General features: G+C 37.2%; 1 protein-coding gene across 6 annotated transcripts in view; it reads right to left on the minus strand.

The window, feature by feature from the left end:
* The window catches only part of LOC117431120 (phospholipid-transporting ATPase VB-like), an 82,998-nt gene that overhangs the window by 15,406 nt on the left and 47,015 nt on the right, over positions 1-20,577 (minus strand). For all 6 annotated transcript variants that reach the window (XM_058996268.1, XM_058996269.1, XM_058996270.1 and 3 more), the window contains 11 exons: positions 16,833-17,037; positions 13,434-13,519; positions 11,718-11,824; positions 10,941-11,072; positions 10,504-10,631; positions 9,952-10,204; positions 8,678-8,895; positions 3,396-3,575; positions 1,846-2,419; positions 554-657; positions 296-422 (listed from right to left, as the gene is read on the minus strand). In XM_058996268.1, coding sequence (XP_058852251.1) covers positions 296-422; positions 554-657; positions 1,846-2,419; positions 3,396-3,575; positions 8,678-8,895; positions 9,952-10,204; positions 10,504-10,631; positions 10,941-11,072; positions 11,718-11,824; positions 13,434-13,519; positions 16,833-17,037 — 2,114 coding nt within the window. The remainder of the gene's footprint in view (positions 1-295; positions 423-553; positions 658-1,845; positions 2,420-3,395; positions 3,576-8,677; positions 8,896-9,951; positions 10,205-10,503; positions 10,632-10,940; positions 11,073-11,717; positions 11,825-13,433; positions 13,520-16,832; positions 17,038-20,577) is intronic.

The raw sequence follows: 20,577 nt of genomic DNA on the forward strand, positions 1-20,577 counted from the left end.
AACAGGGTATTGAAGAATCGTTTAGTCTCAATTAGGGGTAAACTAACTTAAAGCCACAGTTGGCTGCTGCCCTCTTACAGCCCAGTGGCTGAGGCCCCAGCTGACACAGTTTAAGGGTTGTACAATGTTTTCACCTTAATTATATAATTCTATGGGCAGTACTCAGTACTTTAAATGAGTTGTTTAGTGTTTTGGATAACCTGCGCATACAGTAACTGTACATGTAATGGAAAGTACTTATCTAAAACGAGTTTCAATCCTATCCTATATGTTTTGTGTACACAGTTTTCCATACCAAGAAGTGTAAGGTTGGTTTCTAAGTTCAAAGCGGTCTCCATTAGCAATTCATCTCTGTTCTCAATTGCTGCTTCAGCTTCAAGTCTTATGTTGGACCATTGTTCATATGACTTCTCACTCAAAACCTGAGAAAGGAAAAACGAATTGAAAAGAATTGGGCACAGCAACCCCACTGACTTACTGTACAGTCAACAAACAAAAACAAAGAATCTCAATGTATGTGTAAAAAAAGCTCTTGTTCAGATAAAACACGTACCTTTTTAGCAATACACAGAGTTCTTAATCCATCTTTGGCATACCAGTTCAGGTGCTTTAGTGTCTTTGAAGCATTTTTAGTTATTTTGTTCTCTTTCCTGTTTTCTAAAAAGAAAAAAAAGTATTTAATGTTGTTGTTACTCACTTATGGTGTTTATGTTTCATTAAGCATGCCAAATAACCAGTATATTTACAGATACTATACAAGCAGCCCTTTTCTTCAGTAACCCACAACCTGCTCTTCAGATGAAATGTAAAAATTTGATTGTAACCAATCTGAAAAAACCACTGTGTTGATTCCGGCACTGTTAAGGTGTACTCTGTGTTTCCAAGTAAGGTTTGATACTGGTATGGGAACCTGAGTGTTACTGATAGCTCTAGGCTGTCAAACAAATTGATTATTCTGTATATCTCTCAATTGAAAGCAAGGACATCAGAAAGATAACAGGAGATATTTCAAGTATTTAGAATTTTTGTGTGCTTAATAATGAGCCAATCAAAAAGGGGGGCTTAGTGCCAGGTGAAACACCCTGATAGAAAAATTGCACTGCAGGTTTGTCAACCAGGTGTACCTTTTATATAAACAACATCCCTCAGGAACTAATTCTCTCTCTCTGGTATCCATGGTAACTTCTTTTTTAAAAAAAAAAAAACACAACCAAAAAATAAAACACCACAGACCATTATAATATTGTAATTGGATATATTAACTTATCCTTTGAGTGTGGGCGTTGTGGAGCGCGTTTATATTTAGCGCACATGTGACAATCACCTCGCCAACATGTGACCAGCAAAGTAAAATTCGTTTCAATGGATAATCTGATCACAGGTACCGATATTCAAGATGCAAAGAAGATAACATCACTGCGTCTTTTCTTACTCTTTCAGGTTAAATGCAATGGGACACTAAAGTAAAAATGAAGACATTGAAGTCTGGCAAAAACAATACAAGTTGTGAAAGACAATGTCTTTCAGCTTACTGCAGAACTAATATGGTCCTGAAAACACTCAAACCCCTAAATGGGAATCTGTCGCACAGGTCAGGGTCCAGCATTTGATCGACTTCTAGACGTGCTACATACAATGAAGAGGCTGTCAACTAGATATTGATTTTCCTATGTCAACGCATGCTCCGTTATTGAACACCCCCCAAAAAAGCAGTGATTGATTTAATGCACGGATTTGAACTGGTCAGGCCACACTGGTGGCATTTAATCTCTCCTGATAATGAAAGCTGAACACTTGAAAGTTATCAAGGACGATCCCAATATATTAATACATGAACATATTTACCTTGTGATGGGTTTTCCAGTAAATCCATTATTGCCGAGTCAGCTCCTTTCGTGTACACAATGATCTCCCTTGTGATAGGGTGTCTGACCAGCACTGACATTCTCTTTCTGGTTGAGTCAAAAGACAACGTGTGCAGGACCTCAAAAGTCAACAATACACCTTGAGGAAGCCGTACGGTCACATGGTCTGGGGTTCTGGACATCAGGGTGAAGTTATAGGCCTTGGCTGCATGGACCAACGCGGCCTCATCTGGGCTCTCTGCTTCATAGCATATCTCATCTCCCACTTTCACCCCCTCTGCGTAATCTCCACTGTCCGTGCTTGCTTTGCTGCTCACACCACTGTCTTTAAAGCCACCTGACACACTGGAGCTGCACTCTCCAGCCACGTTCATCTCACCTACAGAAGTGCCCGAAGGTGATGGACTGATTTGGTTTGTTCCGCCAGTCTGGTCCGAGTTGGACTGAATGGATGACAAGACTTGACTGATTCTACCCGGTTTCAACTTCTGAAGAAATGAATGCAGTTTCTCAAGAGACTTAATTGATGGCTTCAATAGGGAAGGGCCAGTTACCTACAGATTTTTTGAAAAGAAGTCAAGGTGGCAAAAATGTAAAGTGAAATCCAGGAGAACTGTAAAAGTGACAGTATTAAAAATACAAACACAGGCAGGCAGTATTGAAAGTAATGGTCTCATAAGGACTATCTCATGATTATGATGTCAATCTTACACTAGGAGCCACACTTTTATTTATTTATTTATTTATTTATTTTTTTTTAACAGTACCTAGATGATTATCCCCATGGAACCCTAATGAAAATACACACACCATCACTGATATAGTGAGTTTTCATCAAATTGAGAAATCTTACATCTTGGAAATATTGGTCTAATGTAATTGGTTTCCTCTTCACAGGCCTCTGATTAATGCCTAGTCATGAAGATTAAACATGATCTATAAATATCAATTGTTGAAATAGCTTTCTATGACAAGGGTTTAATTTAAACTGCACTTATGTATAAAGTACTATAGAACACACTGTATACTATAGCATGTCACCACATTTTGCACAATTGGCAATAGAGATAGAGCCACACTAAAACTTGAAATCAATGAAAAAAGGCAACACAAGCTAACACGAATCGATAACAATTTTAACTACTAGAAGGAACTATTAAATTCTGTACGGTACTGTAAAAGAGAGCTGTTAAATAACATGAAACAAATCAACAAATATGAATTACATTGCATTTAACTGAGCCGAAATGGGGGGGGGGGGGGGGGGGATGGAAGGGGGGAAATAAATAAAAAACAAACTTGTTATCGTTTCCTCTGTACCGGCTACAACCCTGCTTCTCCTTCATTACCATTTCAAACATGACCTGAATTCTCCTCTCCGTTGATACAAGTACTGTACTAAACTTCAAAGCTTATTTCTAGTTTGTTTGTTATACTTTTACTGCTTTTGATACAAATTGTGTAATTTTAGTTTCTATCTTTCTACCCACAAAATAAACATTCCCGCTGACCAGTTATCTGTTTACTCACCCTAACTCTTGGTTCCGTTGCTGTGGAAACCACCACTGAGTTGCAGATGGCCAGTGCAAGGAAGAAATCCAAGTAGGAGGCACTGTCGGAGCTGTACCTGACCTCGCACCACATCTCCATCTGGTTGGCAGCCTCCCTCACAATCTTCATTAGTTTTTTATCAGGAGTCACATCCGTTTCCTACCAGAAGACAAGAACATGTTCTCAAAACTCTGTGAATAATTAGAGTTTTTATTATTCAAGTTTTTATGTCTGATTTTCTGATTGAGAAAGATTCCTAATGCAAAATAAAAACAGTATTTAATTGACACATTTTCTATAAATGGTGTCTATCACAGTTTTGGGACGTTCATATTTCTCAACGTCATATTTCAACAACAAGAAAGCACAATTGAAAAACCTGAAATGCAAGTTATCAGCCGTCACTAATTGCCTAAGCTTGTTATCCATTGTTCCTATAAAGCAGAATGTACCTCATAAAATATGCTGTAGAACTCGCTGTAGTACATTATTTTGGGACCTACTACTATGCAAAGCCACGCCTTCAAAAAACATAAGAATGAAGATCTTTGAAAAAACATGTTAAACCTACAAAACAGTGCTGTCAGGTCAGAAGGATTTTTTTTATCGAAAAAATCCCCCTAATAATGTAATGCTTTTTTTTTCTGTTGGAATAACTTAAAATCATCAAATCTGTATATAGAGGATTAAAACGAAATAAATAGTTATCAGGGATTGGAAACTAACAGGAGGCCTGCGTTTTCTCCTGTCTCTGTAACTAGACTGCCCTCGGACTGACAGATGCAGTTCCACTGGGCCTGGTCTCCTTATTATTTGCTTCATTAATCTGTTGAGTACAGATGTTGGCAATTTATTTTATTCATGTTGCCTCCTGCTGTCACAGCTGTTTGAAAAATTGTACCAAAGCGATATCACTTGGGATACAAAAAAAGCAGGTGGATGAAAGTGGAACACAGTCCAGGCTGTCCAAGTTAACAACACCTTTAACAGACACAAGGAGGGGTGTGTGTGAAAACACAGTTAATTAAGGGGTGTTGCTAGGCTTCAGTTGTAGTCTGTTAAACTCGTCAAACTCTGCCCGTCCCCCAAAAGCAATGTAAATAATTACTTGATTAACTGATTTAGTACATGGGTTAACTATATCTAAAGGAACAGGTTTAATATTTAACACAAAAATAAATCTTAATTATCCCTTGTTGTGCCTCTCCATACCACGTCAACAGCTTTATAAAATGAGCCAACCACAGTAGAGAACTTGCATGTTCTAACATCAATGCCACACCTTGAATAAGCTACAGGATTTGTTAACAAGGTCAAGCACTTTTGTTTGGGTAACAGAGATGCGTTGTATTTCTCTGGTGACAGAAGAGGATCATTAAGTCTGTGTGCGCACTGAGGATTTCTTGTTTCAAGTCCAGGGACTTGCTCAATGGCAACAATTCATTATCTTGGTCCTTTACCCTATTAATAACAGCTTCCGATCTACCTACTGTAGCAAACCGAGGAGGCTTTCTGGAACAGTAAAGAGCCGACGTCTCCAAGGTGAATTTCTAAGTATGAATGAAAGAAATTCATTCTGCACCGTGAAATCTAGTCTGTTTTGTGTACTTTTACCCTGCAATAAAATCCAATGAAGTTATATGTACCGTTACAGGTTCCTGATGCGATTGTTAGCTTGTTTCAGTTTAAAAAAGAAAGCTCATCATGAACTGGACAGGATTTAATGATTGACACTTGACAACAGCCAAGAACTGGGCTCTACTCACTGATTGGTAGACACAGGCATCCGGGACGGGTTTAGTATGACCTACGGATCTCAATTGGTAGTACCTAAAATTTTAAAATGAGTGTCCAAAATAAATAAAAAAGTGCTACAATCATTACTGCACTGGATCATGTAAAATAATTTGGAAGCCAAATATATACCAAGTAGTAGTATGAGCAGAAAAATACATTAAAAGCACCGCAGGACACAAAATAAATTAAATAAATTTGTCAGTAATTTCAGAGACTTCACGTTTATAGGTATTTTTTTAGTTATTTTTAGCTATTTTGTACAGCTACAGACTCGTCCTTAGCTTGGCACACAGTCTGTCAATTCCAACAAACTCTGTGGATGCAGAGACAGGGTTAAAAACAGAATTTCGGAATAGTTTTTGAGTTACTGTTGCATACAATGATATTTAAAACCAGCACATTTTTTAAAATAACAATAATAACAGAAACACAACAATTATAGAGCGATCCTCTGGATTTCAGTTTTATTTTCTTTTAGTGTTTCTACTTTGTTAGTCACATGCTTTTGTTAACTTCAGGGCTAAATGTTTATATGTTGCCGTTAAGGATTTAAAAACAGCTGAAACCGTGAAATTTAAGATTTTTAAAATGTTATGAAGAAAATGTACTGTGAATTTGGTAGGGCCCTAGCTGTCAGGCTAGCTAAAAAGAGCTTGAGGGAGCGCTAATAAGGTGACTTTGAAACTGTGTAATAAGGACCTTTGCACTCCAGTGGATTAATGTTCTTCCCAGCTGCTGCTGGGTCTGAGTCCATCAATCTAAACTAGGACCGCGTGCATTCAGTGAAAGTCAAAAGGTGGCATAGAAGTGCTTGTCGGGTTATTTCCCAAAGGGCAAGCCTAAAATACACGACCTGTGAAAACCAGTATATGTTAGTTTCTAATATCACTAAGAAAATGATGAAGAAAACGTCAATGCTAAAATTTTCTGCCTTGTTTCTTTGATGTGTTCATATGCATCTTGATAAATCAATCTTAATAAATATATTTAAAATGGGCTCCTGAGTGGCGTGCCGCATGGAGTGCAGGATGCGCCCTATAGCCTGGAGATCGCAAGTTCGAATCCAGGCTATGTCATTGCTGACCGTGACCGGGGGTTCCTAGGGGGTGGCGCACAATTGGCTGTGCGCCGCCCGGGTAGGGAAGTCTTAGGTCAGCAGGGTAATCCACGGTTCACCGTGCACCAGCGACCCCTGTGGCTGATAGGGCGCCTGTGGGTCTGCAGTAGAGCCATTCAGATCTGTGTTGCCCTCCAGGACTATCGGTCTGGTGGCTTCGCTGTAGATCTACAGTGCGAAAAATGACGGATTGGCAGGAACACATTTCGGAGGACGCGTGTTCCCCGATTTCAGCCTCCGTTACCCGAGTCGCCGGGGGGTAGCAGTGGTGAACCGGGATAAAAATAATATAATTGGGTATTCCAAATTGGGGAGAAAACAAAAATACACACAGAGGAAAAAACCGTGACAATATTGGAGACGTGTAAATCTAACTTGTATGAACAGCAAAATAAATCTTCTTGGTCTTTGAAATAGATCAAAGTTGAATGCCTCGATAGAACAAATGGGAACTTCAGTCAGGATAAATGAATAAGTTACTGAAACTGAAAAATACACGAACAGCGAGTATTTCCACAACCTCATCATACACAGATAGTACGATAGTAATAATCGTATTTTGTCATACTTGTTCTTGCTAGAACCAAAGTCATTATATTTATCTTGCTCTTAATTGTATTATTACTTGTACTGTGATTCTTGAAATGTATTTTTGTTTACGACTGTAAGTCGCCCTGCATAAGGGTGTCTGCTGAGAAATAAATAATAATAATAATAATAATAATAATAATAATAATAATAATAATTAGTGACAGTGACATAAGTCACAAAAATTTAAATTGAGAACCTCACATACAATGTTGTATATCAATGTTCAGGTAAAAATAAGATGAAAACCTAGGAGTTTAGGAGTCTGATGGTTAAATATAAAATCTTCCAATATAGTGGTAATTGAATGACGAGACATTGTGGATTTATACATTTTGTTCCCCTCGGTGTGAAAGTATTCAGCCATCTGTCCACATCAAAAACTGCATGACCATCTTAATTATTCTTACAAATCAGATGGGCCATATGGAGGCCAATCTGAAAGTATCAATATACGGAACTCTACAGCAGTGAAAGCTCACCCGGCACACTGACTGTCCAATGTAGAAGGATTATTTCTACAAGCTGCTGCAGCATAGGGTCTCAGTGGCGCGTCCAGTTGTGGGCGGCACTTCATGCTGAGTTTTAATGGGCTCATAGGTCAGACAGAACCAACCCCCCCTCCCCTGTAGGACAGTAATGACATCAAGCTGTTCTTGCAGGTTCCTAAAGCGATCTTTATACGTGTCGGTTGGCCAGGTGGTGGCCTGTCTGCCTCGGTGCATTTGTTATAGACTTAGACCCAAGCTGCGTTCAGCCTGTCAGGAGAGGTAACCTGTGGAGTCCAAATCCAAAAGCATCCGCTGTAATTTTAAGCATACCACATGTATCTTTTTAGCAGCTTTTCGTTATTTTTCCTTTCCTTTGTGCTTTGTTATGCAAATAATTTACAGAAGTACTAAAAAGAAAGTTAGTAATACATTTAGACAAGCGGTTTGAAGAGGAGTCTGTTTAAAGTTATTGAAAAATAATTTAAAGAATAAACAAGAAAATGTGAGCCAGCAATAGAGTAGGTGCATCTTATAGACACACAGGATATATACAGACAATTAAAGTCTACAAACGGGGTCATTAAATTGGTGCAGAAGGATTTTATTGTGCTACTACTTGCTGTTTCACTCTCACACCTTGTAGTTTGCTTCTCACTCGGATGAACCCACCAAAGCTAGGAGGTCTCCTCTGTGAATGAGCTACACAACTAGGGACTGGAATGCCATTATGGGAATCCAAATCTCAACTGAGTTGTATCAAATCTAAAACAACCGTATATCATTCAAAACAAACTTTTCAATCAATCAATCAATCAATCAATCAATCATGCAACCCTTTTGCCATAGCACAGCACCGTATCCATATTCATGCTTTGCTCCTCTGAGCCATAACACACTATGTCAAAGGAGAACCCACACTGTTCTGATGCAAGTGTTTCCTTTTCCCTAGTCAACTTGACCTGCACCATAGCCTTTTGCACAATACCTGATGTTCATTCACTCATGAAGAAAACTAATGCTCACAGGATTTAAAAAAACAAAAACAAAAAAACAAAACAAAAAAACAACAACAACACTAATTCGCTGTATATATTACCAGGTACTGTATAGATTTATTTGTCCTATACAGTAGAATACATCAGGAAAACTAATACATGGTTAAATGTGTAAAAGAAATCTATGTAACAGCACATTAGTTTATTACTGTGAGCTGCGTTTTGTGTTTTTTGAGCCTACAAGATCCAAAAGGTTGTATTATTAATACTCACCAAAGGACTACTGAAAGCCACTTCGCTGTCTCTGCGGGCTTCTGACTTTTTCCTGCCATAGCCGCCATAATAATATGCCTTGGCACTATGACACCTTCTGAAGGCCCTGGTACTTTTGTTCTTGGAGTTGAATTGAAGTCTGGAGCGGTGTCCTCTTTGTGGACCCACTGCCTCTTCCTCATCCGAGTCCACATCTCCATGGGCAGCTAACCGCAGTGCTAGTAAACAAATCCAAAAAACACACATTGTCTCTATGACGCAGACAGCTTATGTGAATCTATATGTGCTCAAAAAAACATTTAGAAAATGGATAACAGAAACCCTGCTTGCTGATTAGTCAAATACCATTGTGATCTTTGACAATATCATTGTCAGGCCTGCTGGTTATACCCAAGCAAAAGCGCGCCACACTCGGAGAGCACTCTTTAAGCGTCCTGGCCCTGACTCTCTGGAACTCTCTCCCAGCTTTAGTGCATGCAGCTCCCACAATCGCTCGCTTCAAATCAACTCTCAAGTCCCACTTGTTCTCTCTTGCTTTTAATGCTCTAAGCCTGGTATTTGTTATTAGCTGTTGTCTAAATTGCTGTTTTAGGTTTTTTACTCCATCTTATCTGTATGATTCTGCGTGACACACACATCCACAATTATTTAATGTATTATGCCTATATTTAATGTGTTAGCACTGTTTTTTAATGTTGTATTTAATGTACTAAGCCCTCTATTTTACTGTATGTAATGTATTATGCATTGTTCCTCACTATCTTGTAAAGCACTTTGTGATGGTGGTCCACTATCAAAGGTGCTATACAAAATAAATATTGATTGATTGATTGATTGATTGATTGATTGATCCAGCGCTAGGTCAAGGTTGGGAACTACAGGGGTTATTGGCCTACTGTCATTTGTTAAATTTTAAAATCTATTTTTGTAAACATTCACTACTAAATCAACCAGTTACAAAAAGTTTGCTTAAATCACTGATAAAAGGCATTGGCCAAAACATTTGCTAACTTCAGTAATGGAAATCACACAAGGCTCCATTTGATGACTGAATTAGTGCAGTTCAGTACATGGGTTGGCTGGATTTTGTGACTGAAGTCATCAATGAGTGGTGACATCACTTATCTGCTGACATATGCTACTGAATGAACACATTACAGCTACTCTTTAAATTCATTTAAAAAAAAATTAAAAAAAGGGACCGGAAATTTATTTCTTTAGATTTGTATTGTTCTTCATTTTTAGCAAAGCTACCGTAGAACAAAGAGCCCTACCATTTTCCTGGTGGGAAAATTCTGTGCCTCCGATAGTGCAGCGTCGAAAGACCATTTTATTTTCTGTAAGGGTTCCAGTCTTATCTGAGAAGATGTACTGGATCTGCCCCAGGTCCTCTGTGATGTTCAGAGCCCGGCACTGCAAGAGCTTGTCCATTTCTTCATCATACAAGTCAATATCACTGCTCAGGAAGAATACCTGACCCACTTTCACAAGTTCAATGGACACATAGAGAGAGATTGGAATCAAGACCTGGAACATGAGCAAACAATAAATAATGAAAGGCATTAAAAAGATCTGTATTTGACAGTTTCACACATATTGAGAATAAAAAAGGGCTTAAGAATAACTAAAAGCATACATCCTATATATATCACTACTTCTTGATTTTAGGCTAGACTGAAACATCTTACTTCTATATGCATTGTATGGGTAATCTAACTCTCCTATCCACAACATCTGTCATACTGTTGTCAGTGAAGGAGTTCAAGGTTATAGAAGGTTAAATATTTTGAAGCAAAGGCATGTAAAATATTCCCTGTAATGCTTACCTGTAATAAAATGATCATCGTGAAGAACATGTAAAACCCAGCTAAAGCTGGGGAAGTGAATTTCCCGTTCTCGTCTGGCACTTCAAAAGGAGGCCAATCTGGAAAGCTCCCAAGCCAAATCACGTGGCCTAAAAAGCCAAAACCCTGATTAAAACCGCATCTCTATCATCCCCACAAAAGGTGTTTAAATAGTCATATTTCAACCAATTCACAGTATTTACTTTTTTATGTATTTATGTATTCTAGTAACAGACTTATATACCTGTTGGCTTTGTTTCTTAGATGCTGTAGAATGTCAAAATACCAAATGAAATGGGACCGAACAGATTTGTAAAGTCTGGATTTAAGAACAGGTGTATTCATTATAAGTAGGGCGTCTGATTTTTGGGTTTTACCCGATTTAACCCGGATTCTGAAGCTGCTTCAGTATTTCTTACCTAATGCTCCAATGAGACACATGATGATTAACAGTCCAACACAGAAGAACACATCAATATTCATTCTCCTCTCCAGCTTGCTACGCTTGTACCGAGGGCCACTGTTATTCAACATGGCTTTTGACTCAGGGCCTACAACACAAAAGATTACGAAACAATACAATTCTCCGTTCTTATTAGTCTTTTCCTTTTAAACTTTTTTTGTTGCATTCATGTGAACTGTGCCTTTTTAATCTTTTGACTTGGGTATCGAGTACAGAATAATAGAATTACTGTATATTGCCTTGTAAACAAGTATGTTCTCAGGAACCGTATACTGTAGTGTGTTTTTTATTTTTAATCTCACAGTATAGAATTATCATACGTTAGCCATTCTGTGATGCTGAATGTCATGGATACTAGGTGTCTCCTTGTACTGTATCCCCTTGGTTAAACCAGAGGATAATGACGTGAAAGGACTGGTCACAGGTGCCACAAGGCAAGCTGGCAGGAGGCAATCACTGCTTCTAGGCTTCTGCCACTAGTCCACACTGTACACCACAATTTTCTGTTAATATAAAATGAATAGCCAGAATTTCTGTGCTTTCAATGTAGCAGAGATGTATTCAACACTGTGCACCTCATACATGAATACCTGGAGATAAATATATTCTCTGACAATAAAATAAAACAAAACAAAACAAAACAAAAGAATAATATGGAAACAAAGGACGACAAATGAAACAACAGGGCTCTTCTGAAGAGATCAGTTGCAATAAAAAGCAGAGATTCTAATACCTGCGTAGACCACGATTCCTGCTGCTTCTTCAGTGTTTCTAACCGTGCACCCACGCAACAGCAGGCTCTTCCTGTCAAAACCAATTTTCTTCTTGTCAGGATTTTCCCTATAGATCAAAAGAAACACAACCCCTTTTTAAAAAAAAAAAAAAAAATCTGATTTATTTTTATTCTTTTTGGTCAACAGATTAGTCATTTGTCTCCCATGGGCCCAGGCCTGGAATAAAAGGCAAGCACACATGTGAATGTTTTGTGACCCAGTTTGCACATCAACACTATGACGTAGCCGGTCTGAAATACCAAGTAGCAGGGCATGGGGTGACGCTTCCATTTAGGTTCAGTGCGAATGAGTGTCTTGACTGTAGTACGAGACCCTTACCACAGTGAAGATAATGACTTGAAAACTCTTTCAAATACTTGTACACACTTTATGATTATACAGGCCCTGATAATACACAAGGAAATCTCATGCAATACTGTTTTTACTTCTTAAATGAACCTCAAATATTCTAAATACAGAGTGCTACTCTTCATATACAGTAGTATAACATACTGACACACAAGAACACTCTAAATATGGCATGTTTATTCATACCATAGATATTTTTACAAGCCAATGCAACTTGAGCATTAGCCTTCAGTGATTACATTTTTTTAACATGCATATTATGTGACATTTAAATTTTTAAATGTGCATGAAGCACTCAATGTTAATTAAACTGGCAATTTTTTTTTCTATAGTTGTGTCATAATGAATTAAGTGCCACATCATGATACATATTCCTTCGATAGACAGGTCAGAGAGTATTTTTTCAATTAAAATCCCAGCAATTACATAAATAACTGTTTAAATACATTCTTTGCTAAACAATTTTCCTTAGAATATGACGGTAATACTGTAGTTAGTGATGAGAAATCAACAGTGCTCCTGTTTTAAGCCAAAAAGTTAGTCAAAGAAAGAGCAGATGCTTCTAACTTCTCCACAAACTTAAACTTTAAGGCTTTTCCTCATTAGGCTGACTCAACAGTCAAGAACAATCCTTGCAAGGTCACGCTGCCTTCTCTGGAAGCTTAATGCAAATAGGAATGCAATGATAAATAATTGGAATTCTGCACACAGAGTGGAAAGGCTTTGACGAATTAAGTATTTTGCAGTGCCAGCAGACTACAAATCTCATCCCGGGTTTAACAGACATGTTCAGGGAGAAGTTTACAAGCATTCTAGCAAATCAGAACATTTCTTTACTTTAAGGGACTTAATCATTCAAATTCAGTTCATTTAAGTATGTTTTCGTTGACCCTGACACTCTCCTCTCAGACTGATGCATAACACCAGTCTCCAATGTCTCCAAACTGGGTCCATCGAAGGTCTTTCATTGCTAGGGGCTGAGTTCAGCTAAAGGCTGTGCAAACCAAGACTAACCCAGGACAAGGTCAGTGGACCAGGTAATTTGCCATCTGATTCAATGCAGACTGAATATGTGACCTGTTTCTCCCAAGGCAACTGATGAATAATGTACAATATAAAATATACAATACTGTACAAGCACTAGCACTAACAAGGGGGCAGTTGAATAACTGATCTTCAGGATAGGATTAAAACGGAGATCATGCTGAAATTGCTAAAGACAGGTCTGTTTTAATGATCTTAACAATGGCTGCAAATATAAATGGCAAGTAGTGATTCCCTCTATTACCCAGTGTTTGCATACTTACATGTAACCTTTGAACCTGTTGAGGTCATTGTTTGGCTTCTCGCATACAATCGTGCTGTTGAAATGCTCGGGTACAAATGGAGAGTCCTACAAAACAAAAACAGGAAAGCTAAATGTCATGTATCCCTGTGGCAATTTCTGCAGAACTTTGTATTCATGTTAAAGTACTGGTTAGGGCTTAAGAAATCATTTTAATTTCAAAGATGATTTGAATACAATTTAAAATGGTATTGTCTTATTATTGGTTTGTCATTGCTATATAATTACTGAATGGCATAATCCAAAACAACTACTTACATTGAAATAAATAATAATAAAAAAAACAACACCACTTGCTGACATAAACCCTACTTTTTATATAATTTCCATCAATTGTCAACTTGTCTTTTGTATTTTTTAATGACCTGTTTTGTAAATTCCTGCATTAAAGAACAACTTGTGCATTACTGCCCAAAACCAACACAAGAAATATTATTGTATAATAATATATGCTGAACCTAACATTATTCTATTTGTTACAGGTAGAATGAGACTTCATTGAGTTGGGATTGTGGCTTATGGAATTGAGATTTCAACATGCACCCCACCTAAAACTACACTATAACTATAACTGAAGCCTACATTTATAATATACTAAAAACACACTGTATAGTACTGTAGCAACTTTCTTTAAGTTCGGAATAACCTCAAAAGGCTATTCTATAGCAACAGACAAAGATGTTATTCAATGTAATATATGCTCTTAAAGATTGTGGTATAGAACATTTCAGGTTGCTTTTAGCTGTAGATTTGACATTTAACTATAAGAGGACAGCTTCCCCTTTGAAACATCACTCGTGGCATATTATTACTGAAACCAGTCTTAGAATGAAGTGTAACCTGTTGATGCGGTGAACTGCTTTTATGTTCCATGTTGTGTGCACTAGTACTAAGGCTGTATTACTAAGAAACAAAAGAAATGGAGTGTTTATTTTCCAGGTGGAGGGATACATTGTGTTCACCTACCACTTTATTATTGTATTGTACTGTACTATGGAAAAAAAAGAGGGTACAATGCAATGTCTTTTTTTTATCTTAACTATTATTAACTATAGGAGTGGCTGCATGCAGTTCAAGCTATCTTTTGATGTCTCCACCACTGGGTACTACTCTTAGTCCTTCATCTACTTGAGTCAGAGAGAGCCTGGTGAGAGTCAAGGCATTCTCCAACTCTGTAAGCTGAAAAATGCTCTTAATATTATTCATTCTTCAGACTTGCAAACAGTTTAAATCTGCACTAATGAGTGTACTTTCAATTGGTAATTGTGTATTGGATCACTTAGCAATGCATGGTACAGAACTTTGAGAAGTGAATTGCTTTGAGGATGATCAGACATGCAAAATGATATTACAGTCTATAGGCATTATTTTACTGTGCTGTTTAAATTAGGAACAATGCTGAGGATAATTGTGTCTTTTATGGGACAATGCTGAAGTCATTGGGGTCAAGGTAACCTGCAATTAGCCCAATACATCTTCACAGAATGTACAAGGAAACAGCTGAGAGACAAACATGCAGATTTGTTTTCAGCAGTTTTTCAAGCATAAAGAACACAAGACCTTGCTGGCTGAATAAGTCAATGTCACGCTGCACAATTTCCTGCAGATGTAATTAAAATGACCATATTAAAGTATTTAGCATCCTATTGACATCTGCATGACATTTCTCTCAAGATGAATTACAGGGTATTTATGTTCTGTGATAAGGCCAATAACAGCTGCACAATGTCTTTTATAAAAGTCTGGAAAGGGCGATTATATTTCCATTCTTCACCTTACTAATCAAACATGCGCCTCCATTATGCTGATGTCATTAACATGCTGAAGGTATTAGCAGATTAACACAGGGGTTATTTAGATTTATTTAGATGCAGATCGGTTTTATCGTTCTAGGAGAAACGCATATGAGTTGTGTAATATGCAAACAAACACAAGGCCATAATTCTATAATGAATCATATGTACATATTCAGTACAATAGTTCTCTCTAATGTGAAAACAATAATCCCTCTTCATAGGCAGGTGTGAGACTGCCATCACTTCATGAAGGGGTTACTTTTAAAGGCAGCCTATTAACTTGGTGTGGAAATGAAACAGCAATGTTATATTCTTCTTATTGTTCAGATTCACTTTGTATCATTTTCTGTTTCAATCATCACATCCTGGTGACTTTTTAATACTTTAGCATCTTGTGGACACAACAGAGCTTTCAGAATGTATAACCTCCAAGTGCATCTGATTAAGTGTGGGCTTTATTATTAATTAATTAATTAATTAAAATTAACTTATTTATTGGCAGACACCCTTATCCAGGGCGACTTACAGTTACAAAATATCACAGTACACAATATCACCTTACAGATAAGAGCAGTTATAAAGTATAGTAAATCAGTAGAGAATAAGATAAAATTAAAATAAGAGCAAAATAAAGAATACAGTAAATAATTACCTTTAAGAGTGAATTTGACTAAGAGCAGTTAAACTCATAGTAAAGATATTTGCTTATAAGAGTAAATTCCATTAAGAGCTCATAGTAAGTATGATAAATGGATAAGGACGGTTTCAAATAAGAGCAATTACAAAAAACGTTAATATGGTTACCTTTAAGAGTAAAATCAAGTACAAGATACAGGAAGTAATTAAGAGCAGTAGTAGAACATAGCAAAATATGGAGCAGTTCAGTGCAAGTACAGGATGATGCAAGTACTGGTACAATTGGGTGCCATATAGTCCAGTATAGTCGAGAATTATGAGGTTTACAGATGCTGTCTTAACTTGTCTACCTGCAACACTTTGCCCCTAGTGAATGCAAGGCATACCATTTTCTTTAATATATATTGTACCGATGTATTTGTTACACCCACTAGAGGCAGGGGTTGCAGGGGGACATTGTACTGCTCACTCTCTGGTTTCTACATAAATAATATAAATACATGTACATAATCTATGATATACCAGTATATCCAACTAACTAGGTCACAGTATATTAGCCTATTCCTCAGCTCAGCTGTTGACAGAAGGCTTTGACTTAATCAGTTATTTTAAGCTTGGCAAAAGATTTCAGTGTACAGCAGCCTGTCATTATTCCAGATGCCAGTCTTCCGAACTACACTATTGTAGTGAAATGCATGCTGGTAGCAGCTGTAGAAACCAAACTTCAATATCATAAAATATGATGCCTGTAAAACATGTACATCTATTATATAACTGTAAATATAATACAGATTGCGATAAGTGCCGTGAACAAATCTGAAAAGGGTCCAGCAGCAATGGGCTGAGATTAGTGAGTCTACTATATCGACTTGTATTGTTAAAACCTGATTAGTAACCTTTGATATTCAGCCTTAAAGAGTCCCACTTACCGGACTCAGGAAGCCTCTCACTACCCGTCTCTGTTTGAGGTTGGTCTCGCCATCAAGGTTCGCCGTCTCGATGTGGCAGACGCCGTTTACGTCAGAGGTGTGCAGCAGAAGAATGTCAGCTGGGATTATCTCATTGCAAACCACCTTCACAAAATCTCCAACCCGCACATCTTTCCAGCATCTCTCTACATAATCCTTATGTTTCCTATAGTGGAAAAAAAATGTACATATATATAGCATTGAGTGTCAACATCACAAAACAGCCCAACAATGTTGCTGTTCCTATTACTACTTTTGTTTGTTTTAACATCAGGATGTTGCAAGAGTGGAAAAGTTAGACAACTGCACAGATGTTGGCCGACTGCATTTCATCTCTGTTTTCTGTGAGAAAGTACAAATTGCAGAAGGGTTTTTAACTTTCTAGTGTGTATTCCTGTAATATGTGACCTGCAGACATGACACACTCCACGCTAGTGTCTTGGCTTAGCATCGAAGACTTGATTATAAAGCAATGCCCAGGGCAGCATCTCAGTCCTGCAGATCAACCATTCTCTTCCTCAGCAGTTCTGTTAGCTTCATTTTATTTTATTTTAATGAAGCCTTGCAGCTTGTGAATCATTATTCAACTACGATTCTTGTACCTGCAGGTCTCTCTATATTTCAAATGCCATATTTCATATGATCCATTAGGCTCACTGCCTGTTGCAGGCACAGTCTATTGTTCTTTTGGTTTTGCTTTTCCCAATAGTTCATAATGTAAATGGGACGTTTTCATTAAAATACTATTAAAATGTGTGTTTAATAAGCTTTAAAACTAAATGATTTTGAAACGAATAAAATCTGAATACATCTTGTAATCCAAGCAAGCTTTATTATTATTATTATTATTATTATTATTAAAGAACAAGATTCAAGATACAGTAGCAATCTATTAGGGATATCTGGAAGGTAAATCACTAGGAATATATTTATCTCAGTAGTTCTTTTTTGCTGGTTCAGGAACCTTAATTTAGAGCAGTATACCCCACACATGCTAAACCTTATATAAAACGAGTTATGAAATTAGATGCATTGCTTTTGCAAGCCTTGTTTTAAATTCTGCCTTGAGATAACCCTACATTAGGGTTATATCCAGAGTCATTGTAACACTACACAGGTCTATATCTTCCTGAATGACAATGGCTGTCCATCTGACACACATCTACAGTATAGTGTCCGTGTCACAGCTGCTGTTCCCATGCTGAAATCTTCCCAGCAATATGAAAAATCCTAGACCTGTGGGACAATTTCTGTTAATCGCCTTCATTATCAACCCCTGTGCTGATATGGTGAAATACATATTCTAATTATAAAATTATTATTAATATTATTATTAAGTCTTATATTGACATATCCTTTCAGAGAGTGTCCATAGTGGAACTGGATTTTACAAAATAGTCAATAAAACATGGCACAGGTTTGTATGAATGATCCATTTTTTGTGCCTTTGCTTAATATCACCTGTGGAGAAGAAGCCATTATTTATTAAGATGCACTACTAAAAACCTCTGACAGGCAAAAACTCACAGCTCCTAGAATACAAGTGAGGGTGTCTTCTAAGGTAAGGAGGCTGAGAAATTGCAGGTGCTTCATTTCAAGCCTGGTTCTTATCATGTGACTATTGCAAAATCTCAAAGCAAAGCTAACAAGTTCTCAGAAACAGAAACAGAAACAAACACATCACACACACACACACACACACACACACACACACACAACAGGTTCAGCCTGATGGTTTATACTTTTCTTTAATTTAACATTTCTTCCTGGCAGTGAACAATAGGCCAAGCCACGCAAAATGTACAAGTCAATGACGTCTAAAATTCCACCGGAGGCAACTGTTAAACAAACAACAGAAATGAACCAGGACAGCAGGTATAACCTTTGAGCCAAGGAGTAGTGGAAATGTTTATTGGGATTTTCCTTAAAAATGGGGGCCCTAACCATTCACAGACTGATTGTGTAGCACACATTTGAAATTCATATTTTCACGATCTTATTAGTACTCTAAAATAGTTAAACGAACACTAACACACCTCCTCACAGTTTGAACAATAAAGCCTATTTATTCATAATGCATAAATTATTGTTAAATCACAGAAGAAAATGTAAAAGATGCCAAACAAGTACTCTTTCATGATAGTTCCTTCTGAATTAGTTTATATAACGAAAATAAATCAGGTGTAGTTTAGAATTTCATTCACATAACTGTACTTCTTTGTAATCTGATTAAAGGGTGACCTTTTATAATGTAGGCAGTGCTGTACCAACACAATATACTAAAGTGATTATGATTGGAGAGCGAGAGACTCCAAAGAAACTCCAAAGAGGGTATTAATAATAATAATAATAATAATAATAATAATAATAATAATAATAGGATTACAAGTTTGAGAATATGCCTGATTTCACATACCTTGGACAGATCTTCCTAATGCCAATCAGGGTCTGTAAAGCCAGCTATCATTCGTCAGTTGGCACTAATATTGCTCTAGTTTAAGGTGACTAAAATAAGGATTTGTGAAACCAGCTGCAGAAGTGTTGGTTTAAGGGGAAATACTATGCATTGGAATTTCAAGCTAGCTTGATTCAAAACATACTACTTATTAACACAGAACTCATTGTATAATATTCTCTAAGTAAGGGCTTGGGAGTAAAATAACACAATTTTAATAAATTTATAGCCAGGAAATAAACTACTTCCTAGAATGAATGAATGGGTTCACTTTAGGTAAAAGAAGCAATGAAATATTTAAAAGAACCATTTAATTAACTGGAACGAGAAGCAAAGGAAGGACTTGAAACCCATTTAGGGAAAAATGTAGCAGAGCGTTACACTCACTGTTATCCGATAATCTATCGAAACGCTCTTTCTGTTAATCCATTGAGCAAACCGCAATATGTTTCAACATCCTTCCACAAAAAGGGACTAAATTAGCCACCTCAATCCTCAGGCACACAGCTCTAATCACTATTTCAATGACACAGACAAATGTGTGCGATTTAGGCCAAGCCTAGTTTCGCAGCTGTGCTTTTTCCAAAGACAGTACTATACAAGAAATAAATGTAGGACATCAGTAAAAACTCAAATGTACAGCAAACGCAGCACTATGAACTCATTACCAGTCTTACATTATATATATATATATATATATATATATATATATATATATATATATATATATATATATATATAAACCTTCCCTTTTCATCTACAATTTTTAACTTGTATAATCAATTCAGACATTACACTAATGGAATGGTTCTACTCAATCAAGCCTGCGGGGGGAAATCTAGGTAAAGTACCTTGCTCAAGGGTACAGCAGCAGTGTCCCCCACAAGGGATTGAACCCACGACCCTCCGGTCAGAAGTCCAGAGCCCTAACCACTACTCCACACTGCTGCCCTATTATAGTTTTTGTTATATAAAAGTCAGAGATTTCTCAAGAATCTTCATTGAATTTTACACAATTTTCATGCAGAGCTCCAGTGCAGTATGTGAAAATGAAAATTCAGGGCACCCTTAAATACATTTTATGAAAACAGCCAAGAGAAACCTCAAGCCATATTGTTGTTCACTTCAATAAAGGAGGGAGGTTTGACCTTTCTCTTATACATATATTTTCATTGCTGATGAAGGTATTTCTACCTTAAAAGAAGAGGAGGGCCACAATTTTCAAAAACCTACGTGATTAAATGCAATTAG

The sequence above is a fragment of the Acipenser ruthenus genome, chromosome 22 (genome assembly GCF_902713425.1).
Source record: "Acipenser ruthenus chromosome 22, fAciRut3.2 maternal haplotype, whole genome shotgun sequence".
In the NCBI taxonomy this organism is placed as follows: Eukaryota; Metazoa; Chordata; class Actinopteri; order Acipenseriformes; family Acipenseridae; genus Acipenser; species Acipenser ruthenus.